The following is a 16,843-nucleotide window of genomic DNA, read 5'->3' as shown; positions in this document are numbered from 1 at the left end:
CATTTTTAAAAATCCTTAGTGTTTAGCCCTATACAGTATAAGTCTAAAATTTCATTCTTGATGGACTTAAAAAAACTTGGACTTTGTGAAACTTGCAGAAAACCTGAGAAAGCAAACTGACGTTCACTGACACATTTAAACGTCAAGGCTGCAAATTAGTAAAGCATATTTACTCTCCATAGTTAAAGCAAAGTTAATTTTTTTCTGCTTACCCAGTATGACAGTGAAGAAGTACCTCAGATGCTTTGAATAATCCACTTACTATATATACTGTGCTACTGTATAATGCTGATTTTCATCAATGCCATCTACACTACCTGACAAAAGTCTTGTCGTCAGTCCCAGTTGTAAGAGCAGCAAATAATAACTTGACTTTTAGTTGATCATTTGGAAAGTGCCGGAAGGTAGATTATTCAGAAGAATCATCTGTTGAACTGCACCCCAATCATCACACATACTGCAGAAGACCTATTGGAATCCGCATGGACGCAAGATTCTCACAGAAATCAGTCAAGTTTGGTGAAGGAAAAATCATTATTTGGGGTTACATTCAGTATGGGGCATCCGAGAGATTTGCAGAGTGGATGGCAACATCAACAGCCTGAGGTATTAAGACATTTGTGCTGCCCATTACATTACAAACCACAGGAGAGGGCAAATTCTTCAGCTGCATAGCGGTCCTTCTCATACTTCAGCCTCCACATCAAAGTTTCTAAAGGTCAAAGTGCTCCAGGGTTGGCCAGACCAGTCACCAGAAATGAACATTATTGAGCATGTCTAGGGTAAGATGGAGGAGGAGGCATTGAAGATGAATCCAAAGAATCTTTATGAACTCTGGGAGTCCTGCAAGAACACTTTCTTTGCCATTCCAGATGACTTAATTAGTAATTAAAAGTATTTGGAGAGATGTATGGATGCAGTCCTCCAAGCTCATGGGAGTCATACACAATATTGATTCTTTTTCCACTGCACCATGACTTTATATTCTATACTGTACATCAGTTCTGTTAAGTGACAAGACTTTTGTCTAAGCAAAGTCAGACCTTACTGTCGTTATTAAATAATTACAAATCAAGGCATGATCATATTTTATTTTGGTAAAATAAGTGGAATCTAGAGGTCTTTGCCTTTCATATGAGCCACTTCTGATACCAAATGATCAACTAGAAGTCAAGTTAGCATCTGTTGTTCCTAAAACCTGGATAGGGGATGACATTTGTCAGGTAGTGTACATGAACTGTCTTGAACAGGCCCATAAATGTATCTGTCTCTCTTGTCTGCACTTAGGTCCTGTGGTTTGGGGGCTGAACAGTTCCTGCTTTTTTTTTTTTTTCTTATTATCTTTTTTTCTGTCCGCTTCTTCCCCATTTTTATCATTCATCATGCTTCGTAAGGAGATGGAGAAGTACCGGGATGTGGATGAGGATGAGCTGTTGCAGAAGCTCAGTGAAGAAGAGCTCCGAAGACTCGAGGATGAACTTGAAGAGCTTGATCCTGATGTAAGTGCACTTAAAACACATCTCCGATTAGACCTTAAGAGCTTCATTAATTCCCACATGATTTATGTGCACGTACAGCTCAATTGTCTCTAAATACTGCTTTAAGAAAGGTTCATAAATGCCTACATTAAACCTCTTTTTCTTTTCTAGAAATTTGGTATTTGTACTGAGTTGTTACATGAAGGAAGCAAGTTGTATTTATTTAGTTTTGATTTATTATTATTATTATTATTATTATTATTATTATTATTATTACTATTATTATTATTATTAATCAGCATGGTGTTGCTACTAAAAGTAGTAAATTTTTTTGTCTGGACTCAGTTTCTATATGGACTATGATTTAGTTTTTTGTATAATGGTGTTTGTCTGAACTGTGTTTTATCAAATGAATGTGACTGCCTTGTACAGTGGACTGCATTTAAACCATCTAGGTTTAATGCAACCAATGCAAACACTCAAAAATTAACATTATGGGCAGCTTTTGCATAGAGGGAAATTATGGTTTTAGGGTGTTTTGCTCAAGGGCCTCAGAATAAGGATTAAATGTGGAAGAGACCACCATTCATTAACTTTACTCACATAAACTGAACCCACAACCTTTACATAGGTTACAAGTTCTACTCTCTAAACAGTAGATAACCATAGAAATGTAAAAATACCACTTTATTCCTGTGGTTTTTGCTGGTCTGAACTGTAGTTTTGTTTGAACTGTAGTTTTTGTTTGAGTCTGGTTTCTTTGTTTTAACTTTTTTTTGGTGGTGTTCAACTGGCCTGATGATAGTTTTACAGTATTAAAGGGTGTTTGTTTATTATTTTAGATAATGTTATGATGTACAGTATAATGTTTGGTGTTTGCTATACTTTAAGAAGCCCACTTTATTCCAGTGTTTTTGTTTTACTGGAATTTTGTTTCAAAGTCATCTTTGATCAGCTTAGCCTTTTAACATGTATGATGTTTGTTTGACAGGAATGTGTTGCTATACCTAGTCTGGTTTGCTTGCTTGCCCTGGACAATTTTTTAGTGGGGTTTATTTGAGTGTTTGTTAGACTGTTTCATTTTGTTGTACCTTATTTAGGGCAAGATGACTATATATAAAAGGTCTAACGATAAAGCGTATTCGCATTGAACCGTTCGGTACAAGACTTTCGGTTCGGTACGGATTACAAACTGAACAATTCAGTCATCCCAAATGATGTGACAGGCAAAATACTGCAATCCTCGCCCACCTCCAACACGACTCCAACCCCCCCAACCATTGAAAACTGCTGTATCGAAAACATACTGAACCGTGACACCACTGTGTCGTATCGAACCGAACCATGATTTTTGCGAACACCACTTATATATATATATATATATATATATATATAAAACAGTCAACTATTCCAGCATAGGTTTACGCAGCGGATGCCCTTCCAGCCGCAACCCAGTACCATGAGACACCTATACACTCTCACATTCACACACACACACACACACTAATACACTACGGCCAATTTTTAGTTCATCCAATTCACCTATAGCACATGTCTTTGGACTGGGGGGAAACCAAAGCACCTGGAGAAAACCCACACGAACACGGGGAGAACATGCGAACTCCACACAGAAATGCCAACCGGCCCAGCCGGGACTCAAACTAGTGACCTTCTTGTTGTGAGGCCACAGTGCTAACCACTGAGCCACCGTGCCGCCCTGATTTAGTCGTTTGTTGGAGATTGTCTTAGATGCATCTTATTTAAGAAGCCCACCTTATTCTTGTCATTTTTATTCATCTGGAATTTAATGTAGTACGGCTAGACTATGGTTATTACTGCATGCAGAAGTGTTTTTTGTGGCATTTGTTTGACTGGGTTGTGGGTTTTGTTTTTCTATAGTGCTGTTTGTTTTCTAGACTCTAATTAAACTGTAGTCTAGCTTTTTCTAGCATTGGACATTGTTTCAGTGTAACTTTAGTTTGAGAAAACAACTTTCTTGTTGCAGTTTTTGTTCATCTGGATTTTAATACAGCCATCATTGTTTGGCTAGAAACTATGGTTACGTTACATTACGTTATGTTGCGGGGCGGCATGTGGTTAGCACTGTCGCCTCACAGCAAGAAGGTTGATGGTTTGGGTCACTGCTGGGCCTGTGCCAATTTCTGTGTGCAGTTTGTTCTGCGCGTGGGTTTCCTCCAGGTGGTCCGGTTTCCCCCACAGTCCAAATACATGCGCTATAAGGGAATTGGATGAACTAAATTGGCCGCAGTGTATGATTGTGACTGTGAACGAGTGAGTATATGGGTGTTTCCTAGTACTGGGTTGCAGCTGGAAGGGCATCCGCTGCAGAAAACATATGCTGGAATAGTTGGCACTTCATTCTGCTGTGGTGACCCCTGATAGATAAGGGACTAAGCCGAAGGAAATTGAATGAATGAATGAATATTAAATGGCATACGGTAGTGATTGTATTTTTTGTGGCATTTGTTTGACTGGTTTGTGGGTTTTGTTTTTCTGTAGTGCTGTTTATTTTCTGGCCTCTACTCTAATTAAACTGTAGTCTAGCATTTTCTAACATTGGACATTGTTTCAGTGTAGTTTTAGTTTGAGAAAACCACTTTCTTGTTGCAGTTTTTCTTTTTCAGGCCTGTGTTGCATCACACTGACGTTTCCGAGTTGACTATCACAGTCAGGACTGAGACGTTTCACAGTGGCTGCTGGAGTGGGCATTGTTGTATTGCGGTGGTATTTTTGGGAACACGTTGTAATAAAAAGTGTTCTTTTTCTCACTCAGACCACAGTTTTATATTTGCTCTTCAGGAATCTGGTTTGACTCCAGCATCTAAGCACTTCTTGACAGATTTAGACACAGCTTGAAGATAAATGGCCAGCTGCAGAGATGAGGGAAAAGAGAATTTCTTCTCCCATCCTGAAATGTTCAACCTGAGGTGCAGAAGTTTACCATAAATACTGCTGCTGGAACAAAAATTAATCTGTGCGAATGTAACAAAAATAAACATTCCCCACCAAAGCAGAGCCTTTCCCCGAAACATTAAACTGTGCTTTAAATGTACTAGTGGAAATCTCTTCTTTTAATTATTTTAAATGTCACTTTAGGATTCATCTCCGCCTCCATTTGTTGGGTTTTATCTGAACTAAGAATAAACAGTTTCAAGGTGTCCTATAAAGTTCTGTTCTCTCTGAAATGCTGTGTGTTCTGGATTCTGTCACCACATTTAATGCGCACATACATATACAGTACACATCCCCCAGTCGCTCTGCGGGCCTTTTTTCTGGATATGGGCTGATAGGCTGAAGAATGTTATCATTGCTCTGTGTGTTTCAGGCAGCACAAGAGCACTAGACACAAGAGAGAAAACCTGGTTTAGCTCAAGCTTAAGAAATCTGATAAAGTCAGAATTATTAGCCCCCCTGTTTTATTTTTTTCCCCAATTTCTGTTTAAAGGAGAGCAGATTTTTTTTCAGCACATTTGTGAACATAATAGTTTTAATAACTCATTCCTAATAATTTATTTTATCTTTGCCATGATGACAGTAAATAATATTTGACTAGATATTTTTCAAGACGCTTCTATACAGCTTAAAGTGACATTTAAAGGCTTAACTAGGTTAATTAGGTTAACTAGGCAGGTTAGGGTAATTAGGCAAGTTATTGTATAACGATGGTTTGTTCCGTAGACTATCAAAAAAAATTAGCTTAAAGGGGCTGATAAAATTGACCTTAAAATAGTTCTAAAAATGAAAAACTGCTTTTACTCTAGCCGAAATAAAACAAATAAGACTTTCTCCAGAAGAAAAAATATTATCAGACATCCTGTGAAAATTTCCTTGCTCTGTTAAACATCATTTGGGAAATATTTAAAAAAGAAAAAACATTCAAAGGGGGGCTAATAATGACTTCAAATGTAAATTACTTTTTTTTTCTTCTTCAGTAGGACAAATATTTAGTAGCTTGTAGCACTTTTTGAGGCAAGAACATTTACAGTGCTCAACATATGAGTACACCACTCACAAATCTCTCATTTAAATTAATAGTTTCTATAGGAAATGGTTTACAATATTATATTTGTGCATATACATTAGATTAATCAGTACTGAAGCCAAATCTGGAGCTTATCTAACAAAATAATTTATGATAATGATCCAAAATTAGTACACCCAAATTTATATGTTTTAGAAAAATATTAAATGAAAAAAAAAATAAAAAAAAGAGCAGAATTCAAGAGAAGCAAAAATGGATAAAATTTCATTGAAATTTTGTAGTTTGTAATTAGTTTTTCTAATATTTTTCATGAATTTAAATGTATTATCTTTCTGTTTCTAAAGATGTTCAGTGACTAAAATATTATTTTAATAAATAAATTTCCATTTAATAAATCTGTTTTGTTCAAATGCACCAAAATGTATTACCTACAGTTGAAGTCAGAATTATTAGCCCCCCTTTGATTTTTTTTTTTCTTCTTTTTTTAATATTTCCCAAACTAAGTTTAACAGAGCAAGGGAATTTTCACAGTATGTCTGATAATATTTTTTTCTTCTGGAGAAAGTCTTATTTGTTTTATTTCGGCTACAATAAAAGCAGTTAAAAAATTTTTAAAGCCATTTTAAGGTTAATATTATTAGCCCCTTTAAGCTAATTTTTTTAGTCTACAGAACAAACCATTGTTATATAATAACTTGCCTAATTACCGTAACCTGCCTAGTTAACCGAATTAACCTAGTTAGGCCATTAAATGTCACTTTAAGCTGTATAGAAGTGTCTTGAAAAATATCTAGTAAAATATTATTTACTGTCATCATGACAAAGATAAAATAAATCAGTTATTAGAAATCAGTTATTAAAACTATTATGTTTAGAAATGTGTTGAAAAAATCTTCTCTCTGTTAAACAGAAATTGGGGGAAAAAATAAACAGTGAAATAACATATAAAACAATGTTTACTCAATTATTACGTTTACACTATTATTACTGTTAATCCTTAGTTATTTTAAAACTTCACCCAAGTAATGTTACATTATGAAGTATGTACACTTGTGCAATCTTTCACCTAAACTGATACTAAAAATCTTCAATAATGTTCTACTGAAGAAAACATTGTCTCACCTCCTGCAAATCTTAATTTTGGCAGAACTGTCCCTGTAATATTTCAATATGATAGTTTGATTTCAGAACTAATGTTTATGAATGATACTGTTTTCAGAACGCACTGTTGCCGGCGGGATACAGACAAAGGGATCAGACTAAGAAAGCTCCGACAGGAACGTTTCAGAGAGATAACCTTCTGGCTCACCTCGAGAAACAAGCCAAGGAACATCCAGACCGGGATGATCTAGTTCCCTACACTGGTGAGAAAAGAGGTGAGAAATGCAGAACAATGAGAACTTTTAGAAATGAATCTTTTCACTTAATCTTTCCTTAATGTGTCATTAAGTGAATGTGCTTTACATCATAGGATAAATCCTGAATTATTATTTATTTTGTCCTTAAAGTTTTTACTTCTTGTCTAGTATGGATAGAATTAGATATTGGGATTAGTAACAATGTACAGTAACTAAGGGTGTGACGAGACACTTACTCCACCAGACGAGACATGAGATTGGGTTCACGAGAACGAGGCCAGATCTTTACAGTATTTTAAAGAAATCTTCAATTATGGAATACATGAATGGAAAATATTTTATTCAACTGAAAAAAAAATCACAAATTGCAAAACTATTTACGTGCTTTTTAAAAAAAACCTACTTGTATTGATTGTTATTTTACTTCTATTTTAATGAGTTCTATGTAGTGAAGGCCATGCAAACACCGCAAAATATTTGCTAATAGATGAATGGAAAATACATTTTTATTCAACTGAAGAAAAATCACAAAATGTAAAACAATTCAGGTGCTTTTTTAAATCAACTTGTAATGATTGTTATTTTACATTTAATTAACTGTGCAATAAAGGACATGCAAACACTGCTAAATATTTAGCTATAAACTCTACTGACAGGCTTCTTCCCTGTACAATTTCACATGAGAATCAAACTCCTTTCCTTAAACTTTTAAAAAAAAAATGTATGTAATCATGTCATTTTTTTTGTTTTTAATTTTTCAACAGTTTCACAAACGGAACAGCTTCCGTTTTTTTTTCCGGACAGCATAAATGTGTGTTCAACGATCATTATAATGATGACTAAGGCTTATATTGTCGCAAAATGCAGCTAAAAGTCCTACACAACAGAAATAGTTTGATTTCGGCGTTTACATGTCTGTACTGCACTTTAATAATGTGACTGAAATAGAAATAGTCCACATTTCTTAATTCGATAAGTGTTTCCAACGATTATGACTTTAAGCATATCTAAAGTGCTATTCCATCGTATGTTATGAGCCGTGGTTAATAGCGTAATAATAATGCGTGTGGCTGCAGTTGTAGCAGCCTCTGCTTTTGGATGCTGCAACCTTTGAACTCTGGTGAAGAAAAAAAACGGTAACTTAACACTCACTCGCCTCAAACACGTGACGTGCAACTCCGAGACCAGCCTGTCAGGTGTGTGCAAAGCACTTGATGTGCGGTTCTAATCCAATCCTGCCTCCAATCTTCAGTGCTAAATTCACCCTCATGCTCCATCATAACATCACAACTCATCACACAACTTTTTACCTCGACGAGAAATCTCATCGCGATTTAGTCTCATGAGATCTCATAGCCCGAGATCTCATCACATCCTTAACAGTAACACATTATATTGACTTGGATTACACTTTTTGATGGCTTCCTTTAAACATGTTAGTGATTATATGTACGTCAACTAAGATTTATAAGCATATCATAGACTTATAGGGTTAGTGAAACAAGCTGACGTACAGTTAACAAAATTATTAGTCCTCCTGTAAATCTTTTATTCTTCAACAATCATTTCCCAAGGCTGTTTAATGGAGGGAAGATTTTTTGCAACATATTTTCAAACATAAAAGTTTGACTAATTTCTAATAGCTAAATTCTTTTATCTTTGCCATGATGGCAGTACATAATATTTTACTAGTTATTTTGCAAGATACTAGTATTCGGTTAAAGTGCAATTTAGGTTAAGGACGTCAATGTTGTTAGACAACATAGAATAAACAATTTCTTAATAGGGCTAATAATATTGACCGTGGCATTTTTCTTTACATTTTTCATTGCAGCCAAGCGAAAAGAAATACCACTTTCTCTTGAGGAAAAATAAAATAGGAAATACTGTCGAAAATGTTCTAGCTCCGAATTACAATTTCACGGGAGATAATTAGTTTGTCTTCAACTGTTCTTGTAAAGTCCCTTAGACCCTGTTTTAGAATGTGTTTTAGTTGATCAGATGTTTGAATTCTCTACTTGTCCACTTTCTTGATTTCTTTGAAGCCTTTTCTGTGGCTGTTTTCTAATCTTTTATTTTTTATTTATTTATTTTAAAAGAAAGAAAGAAAAGGTCATCTCTGTTTGCATATAAATGTAAAAGACTGCTCTCAACTTCAGCTCTGATAACCTCAAAACTAGACCGAATGCTGTAGAACTGGTTTATAACCAGGACTGGTAAGAGAACATTGCATTTTATTGTATATTTATATTAATAACTACACTGCACAAGTCCTTGGGTTACATGTATTTTTGTCAAACTCTGCAAGTGGTAGCACTTATTAAGCATCTTATTAATTACTCAGAAATGTGTTTACAGAACAGGATTGAGCACTAAATGTTGAACTTGTCCATCAATGTGTACATGGCCAGTGTTAAACAAGCATTATCAATGCTGAAACGATGGCCCATACTATATATTTTAAAAGATTTAATATATGAGCAATTCCATGCAAATGTCAACCTTGCCACGGAAAAAATTAAGTTTTCGCCAAAATAGCAAAACCGTTTCTGTGTTTTTTTGTGTGGGCTTGTATTTTACAGTGCTTTAAAAATACTCAAAAATGTTTTCAAACAATTATATTTGATTTACCAAAGTCACACAAGTGGCAATTTCACATCCGTCACATGCATAACAGAGAGACGTCACATCCATAACGAAGCTTTTTCCTCATAAATGCAAACTTGTAAAATCAATCATGTTTGTTCTATAGAGAGCCAACTTTTATCCTTTTGATTAGCCTCGTTTCCTTTGGGTTGTGCAGTTTAATTCACAGAATTTCTACAAAGTATGTTGGATACTGTAAACTTGCAGACTTTTTTTTGTCACATCCATATCGCATGTTCATTTTCCTCATTTAAAATATAAAACAAGTTTACAGATTGATCTTTTTTGCTCCCACAACTCTGTGGCTAGTTGTTTTGAAAAATAGAGATGTTTCAATATAATGTTAACATATACTTCCTTGTCAATTTATGTTTTGAGATTTTACTGCAAATGTCACATCCATAATGCTGGAATTGCTCATATACAGTTTAATACATTTTCCCTCTTGCTCTCTGTATTTGTGTAAATGTGTGTTTAAAGGAAAACCGTGGGTGCCCAAGTCAAAAGTTGTTGACCCTCTCCTGGACGATGTCACTCTGGAGCCTGAACTAGAGGAGGCCTTATCGAGCGCTACTGATGCTGAACTGTGTGATATAGCAGGTACAATACAAGGATTCAACATTCATACATTCTTAGGATTCAAGACATTAAAATGTGTATTTATGATATGTGTAAATATAATTCTAACATTATATGTTTGTGCACAATAGAGTTTAAAAAAGTCATTATTCTTTAACCTTACTTCATCTTGATTAAGTCATTATTGAATTCAGCACTTTCTACTCACTAATTTCTTTATTAATTCATATTAAATGGGTGTCAATTTATTGACTTATTCTCACTTCCTGTGTGTGTGTCTGTCTCACTGTGTGCATCTGTCGGGTTTTTCCTATAGTTTTCTCCACTCCATTTTCACGTCTTCACTCCTCCTTCTGTCTGTCCACTTCCTTGCTCCATCATTATTAGGCTACGGATCCCTCCAGTAGGTTTATTTGCAACATTGCATGCTGCTTAGTGTTTGCATGGTATGTTCAGCATGTGAAGTTATCTGCATAATCCATGATCTTACTGTCCTTTTCTTTTGAGACGCACTTTAAACTCACAAGAAAGAGCCGCAACGTTCTTCAAACTTCATTGTTTTGTTTTAAAAAAAGGAATTTATCATACAGATTTGAAGCAACAGGGTAAATAATACATTTTTATTTTGAATTGAATTAGTTCTCCACATGTGCATGTCCTGAAACTGCGTGTACCTCTCTTTTTTTCCATAACAATGACTCATCCATGTGCGCTACAGACACAGGCCTACCAAAAAAGGGGAACAAAGTTTTCTGTAGGCTAAAAAAAACCCTTCTCACTGTCAGCCACTTACTTTTCCCCTCATTTAGCATGATGGAGCGGTTTCCTTTAAAATGAGGTCAATAGTTTTTTCTTTGGGAATCTCGGTATAAACGCTTAACAGTTGTACAGTATATGTACTGTACAGGCAGATTGAGCTTCATATGGGAATGAGGTTAGTTCAGTTGTCTTTGGCGCAGGGTCAACAATCAGATGCGGTTTACACGCCAGACTCATAAATTGCACTTTCCTCTCAACTCGCTATACAGATGTTTTGCTGTGCTTTTTCATGTTTAAGTCTGTACTAGTTTGACTGACTGCATTACTGCTCTGATTCTGGCCAATTTATTAGGTACAATTTATACACCAGGTGTTAGTGCAAATACCTAGTCAGCCAATCATACATTGGAAAAGCAGTACATTTAGGCATGTAGGACAACCTGTTGAAGTTCAAACCGAGCATCAGAATGAGGAAGAAAGGTGATTTAAGTGACTTTCACTGCATTCTTTATGGGTGGGTTAATCCCTATGCCCTAATCACTTTGAAGGGTTTACCCTCCAAAGTGACAGCTTTGAATGGATAAGGGCATAGGGAACGCAGTGTTTTTTCCCCAGGTCTTTTAATTGACATTTTACTCTCTAATACAACAATTTCAAACTCTTTTAAAACTAGAGACGAATTATCTTTGCTCCAAAATAGCCCCCATTCCACTGCACCATTTCTATACATTATATTATGCACATACTTAATCTGTTTTACATTATATATATATGCATAAGCAAATGCAAGTAGATACAAGTTCTCTTATATGTTCACTTATCTATTATACATATTCACTCACCGGCCACTTTATTAGGTACACCTTATTAGTATGGGGTTGGACCCCCTTTTGCCTTCAGAACTGCCTTAGTTCTTCGTCGTATAGATTCAACGAGAGATTTTGCTCCATATTGACATGATAGCATAACGCAGTTGCTGCAGATTTGTCGGCTGCACATCCATTATGCAAATCTCCTGTTCCACCACATCCCAAAGGTGCTCTATTTGATTTATGTCTGGTGACTGTGGAGGCACTTTGAGTACAGTGAACTCATTGTCATGTTCAAGATACAAGTCTGATAGGCTTTATGACATGGCGTGTTATCCTGCTGGAAGTAGCCATCAGAAGATAGGTACACTGTGGTAAGTGCATGTGGAACTGCAGCAGATTGTCTTGACCATGTGTATATGCCTAAATGCATTGAGTTGCTGCCATGTGATTGGCTGATTAGAAGTTTGCTTTAATGTCGGCGCCAGTGGTGTAGTGGTTAGTGCGTCGACACATGCATTCCAGTGCTCGCGGCGACCCGAGTTCGATTCCGCCTCGTGGGCCTGTACAAATCCTTCTCCTCTCTCTGCTCCCCATGCTTTCCTGTCAGTTCTCTCTACTATTCTATCCAATAAAGGTGAAAACTCAGAAAAAAATAATTATAAAAAAAATAAATAAAGAAAGAAGTTTGCTTTAACAAGCAGTTGGACAGGTGTACCTAATAAAGTTGCCGGTGAGTGTATATAAAATGAATCACAATAGGCTTAGAAATATAAAATAAAGAAATAAAATTAAATAGATAAAAATTTCAATAAAATGGAGGGAAGAAAAAATGTGAGCAGCAAATCAGAAAGAGCTTTATTGCCAGGTATGTTCGCACATACGAGGAATTTGTTTTCGTAACAGAGCTTCTACAGTGCAACAGAATTGCAGAGACAGGACGAAAAACAGAGAATAAATATATTTTAAAAAATAGAAGTAAGTAGTGAGTGCAAATATACAAATTGACAAGTGTATGTAGAGCTATATTACTATATGCAACGTTATATGTGCAGCTGTTATGTGCAAATTGGCATGTAAAGGGTGTTGTTAAATAAGTGTATATGTGTATAAAAGTGTATAGCAAGTAGTGATGTTGGTTCCGCAATTATTATTATCAAGTGTTCATGAGATGGATTGCCTGAGGGAAGAAACTGTTTCTGTATCGGGCTGTTCTGGTGCGCAGTGCTCTGTAGCGTTGACCAGAAGGTAAAAGTTCAAAGAGGCAGTGTGCTGGGTGTGAGGGGTCCAGAGTGATTTTGGCAGCCCTTTTGCTTTACTTTGAAGTAGCTAGTTTTGAGCACTTCGGTTTAAAACAACACTTCAATATGGTGGCCATGATTTTCAGAGAGTGATATATTCCATTTGGAAAGCACTAGTTGATTGGATGTTGGTGACAGATGTGCTGGTCTGAGTGTTTTTATCTCTAGGGTTTGCAAAGAATGGCTCGAAGAAGAAACTGAAAAAATATACAGTCATCAGCAACAGGCAACAATAACTCAACAGCTTGCTGCAAAAAAGATCTGCAGAAAACATCTCAGAATGCTCGACATGTCCAACCTTGAATCAGATGAAAGCTACAGTGGCAGAAGAGCAGGCCGGTGACACTCCTGACAGCTGAGGACAGCAAACTGAGGCTAGAATTCAAACTTGACCATGGCAGTAGCTGGCTTTCCATCACCCTGTGTTAATGTGTATTTTGAAGTATTGCTTGAGAAATGAGTGATGAAAATGCCAAATTTCGAATAAAAAATTTCCTTAATTCGCAAAAAAGTTTCTATGCTTGCATGAGATGGTTTTGGACTTGGCAAAAAAAGTGTTAATGCGAATGATGGGAAAACGAAACACTTTGGGTGAATAAACTTTAATATAGTGAACATTACACCCATGTGACTAAAGGTAATACTTCTAATGAAATTAAAAAAAGAACTGAAATGTATGGTGGCCGAGGGAGCTTAACATGCTGCAATTTAAGTAGCTGTATTAATGACAATTTTGAGCAAAATCCGGCCAAAATGAATTTCGTTTTAAGTTTCGGAAGTGAACTTTTTGGGGGAGTTAGTTTTGGTCCTAAACACCTTTGAGCTACCATTGGTCCGTTACTGTTACGCTATCGGTCAGTGTGTCCTGGAATGCCTTTTGAAGTAACTCTTTAACCTGTTTCATAATTAAGCAGGTCAGAGTCAGAGAGGAAAAAAACATTCAGCACAAAAACACTAAGTTAGCAACATGAATAAACTGGAGGGTTGAGTAGCAGAGCAGGTACAGATGTATCCACACATGTACATTGCTCGCAAAGAGATTTTAAAGACTCTGAGCACAACCGCGTCTGATAAACTTCTAAACATTGTTCCATATAGAAAATAGAAAGTGAATGTGGCATGCCATGGTGGTGCTTCTTGCTGGAGAAGGCTGTTTGGGTTCTGTGAACCTGTTATTCTCTCATACCCGCTATTGTTGTTGTGTTTAGCAGTCCACTTGAGCAGTGTGACACATTTACAACCGCGCATACTGTAGCCTTTTCAAACTTCTTTTTGGCCTCAAATGAAGAACAAAAAAGAACTTTGATTGAACTATTCTGATGCCTTATTCAGCTGTCTCCATTATAAGTGCTTTGTTTACTGTTGGTTACTAAATTACCATTACTATAGTCAACCCCTCTAACAATTCAATTGAAACAAACCTAATTTGCGTTTCGTTTTTTTTTTTTTTTTTTTTTTTTTTTTTTTGAACTTTGTAAAAATTCGCTTGATGTTAAGATGGAGACCCAGCCACTCAAATGGCCTCCACAGTCAGCAGATCTCAATCCATTAGAGCAGCTTAAGGATGTGGCGTAAATGAAGAATCCCATTATTGATGTGCAACTGACAAATTTGCAACTGTGTGATTAATATTATGTCAATATGGAGCAAAAATCTCCAAATTTTGAATTGTTGAAGCACATTGTCGAATATATGCCACATTGAAATAAGGCTGCTCTTAAGACAAAAAAGAGGCTTAACCAAGTCCATGCAAGGTGTAGCTAATAAAGTGGCCAGAGAGTGTGTTATAAAATATAATGTATGTGTATTATATTTTATATGATTCATTCATTCATTAATTCATTCATTTTTTTCAGCTTAGCCCCTTGTTTATCTGAGGCCAACTATTCCGGCATATATTTTATGCAGTGAATGCCCTTCCAGCTGCAACACTGTACTGGGAAACAACCATACACTCTCACATTTACCCAAGCACTCAAGCACTACGGGTAATTTATATTATTCAATTCACCTACAGCGCATGTCCTTGGACTGTGGGGAAATCCGGACGAAACCCATGCGAACACGGGGAGAACATACAAACTCCACTGAGAAATGCCACCTGGCCCAGATGGGACTTAAACCAGCGGCATTCTTGCTGTGAGGCAACAGTGCTTCCCACTGAGCCACTGTGCCACCTATCATATACATATACGTCAAAAATAGCAGCTGCAACTCCTTTTGTTAAGAAGGTCGTATTAATGGTAGCTATTAATACTTTTAAACTTTATTACTTATTTTAAGCTTGTCTAACACTATAAGCAGGGGAAAAAATAGACTGTGACCCCTTTCCTCCGTCAACGTCATCCATCTTCAGTTTTCCCCCGCTTTCTAAATGTGTATTTCTCTTTCCCTTGCTGCAGCTATTTTGGGCATGCACACACTGATGAGCAATCAGCAGTATTATGAAGCTTTGGCCAGCAGTACCATCGTCAACAAACAGGGCTTGAACAGTAAGTCCGTTCAGCAGTCATCTTGTACAGTATTTTTGACTGAATTGATGTTTTATATTTGCCGGCTTGATTTGTCCCTCAGGTTTGATTTACTGCATGCAATGTTTTATTATAAAATAATGTTTATATAAATATATATATATATATATATATATATATATATATATATATATATATATATATATATATATATATATATATTTATTTTATTTTTTTTTTTTTTTATAATAATAATAATTTAATAATTTTTTTTACTTTATTTATAGAAGTTTTTATGAAAACATAAAACCCAACAGTGTACATCATGTACAGTGCATCCAGAAAGTATTCATAGCGCTTCACTTTTTCTACATATTTTTGTTACAGCCTTATTCCAAAATGGATTAAATGCATTTATTCCTCAAAATTCTACATAATACCCCATATTGACAATGTGACAAAAGTTTTTTTTTAATTGTTGCAAATTTATTAAAAATAAAAACCCTGAAACCCTGAACCCATTGGCAGCAATTACAGTCTCAAGTCTTTTTGAATATGATGCCACAAGCTTGGCACACCTGTCATTGGGAATTTTTGCCCATTCCTCTTTGCAGTACCTCTCAAGCTCTATCAGGTTGGATGGGAAGCAACGGTGTACAGCCATTTTCAGATCTCTCCAGAGATGTTTAATAGGATTTAGGTCTGGGCTCTTGCTGGGCCACTCAGGACATTCACAGAGATGTTGTAAAGCCACTCCATTGATATTTTGGTGGTGTGCTTTGGGTCATTGTCCTGCGGGAAGATGAATCGTCGCCCCAGTCTGAGGTCCAGAGCACTCTGAAGCAGGTTTTCATTCAGGATGTCTCTGTACATTGATGCATTCATCTTTCCCTCTATCCTGACTAGTCTTCCAGTTCCTGCTGCTGAAAAACATCCCCACAGCATGATGCTGCCACCACCATACTTCACTGTAGGGATGGTATTATTCTGGTTATGAGCTTGATGTAGCCTGGTTTTCTCTAAATGTATCGCCTGGCATTCACTCCAAAGAGTTCAATTTTAGTCTCATCAGACCGGAGAATTTTGTTTCTTATGGTCTGAGAGTCCTTCAGATGCCTTTTGGCAAATTCCAGGCTTCCGTCTGACCACTCTACCATACAGGCCTGATTGGTGGATTGCTGCACAGATGGTTGTTCATCTGTAAGGTTCCCTTCTCTCCACAGAAGAATGCTGGAGCTCAGACAGAGTGGCCATCGAGTTATGATCACCTCCCTGACTAAGGCCCTTCTCCCCCGATCACTCAGTTTAGATGCCCGGCCAGCTCTAGGAAGAGTCCTGGTGGTTCCAAACATCTTCCACTTATAAATGTTGGAGGCCACTCTGCTCATTGGAACTTTCAGAGCAGCAAAAAAATTTCTATAACCTTCCCCAGCCTTGTG

At 36.5% G+C, this 16,843-nt stretch overlaps 1 protein-coding gene across 2 annotated transcripts in view; it reads left to right on the top strand.

Annotated features, from left to right (window-relative positions):
* tmod1 (tropomodulin 1) overlaps nt 1–16,843 on the top strand; it is a 33,903-nt gene that overhangs the window by 1,719 nt on the left and 15,341 nt on the right. For both annotated transcript variants that reach the window (XM_056461815.1, XM_056461807.1), the window contains exons 2-5: nt 1,288–1,499; nt 6,701–6,857; nt 9,966–10,085; nt 15,336–15,425. In XM_056461815.1, coding sequence (XP_056317790.1) covers nt 1,383–1,499; nt 6,701–6,857; nt 9,966–10,085; nt 15,336–15,425 — 484 coding nt within the window. In that variant the 5' untranslated portion in view covers nt 1,288–1,382. The remainder of the gene's footprint in view (nt 1–1,287; nt 1,500–6,700; nt 6,858–9,965; nt 10,086–15,335; nt 15,426–16,843) is intronic.

Source organism: Danio aesculapii, chromosome 1, assembly GCF_903798145.1.
Source record: "Danio aesculapii chromosome 1, fDanAes4.1, whole genome shotgun sequence".
NCBI lineage: Eukaryota > Metazoa > Chordata > Actinopteri > Cypriniformes > Danionidae > Danio > Danio aesculapii.
The sequence above is the reverse complement of the archived record's forward strand: the minus strand, read 5'-3'. Positions and strand labels throughout refer to the sequence as shown.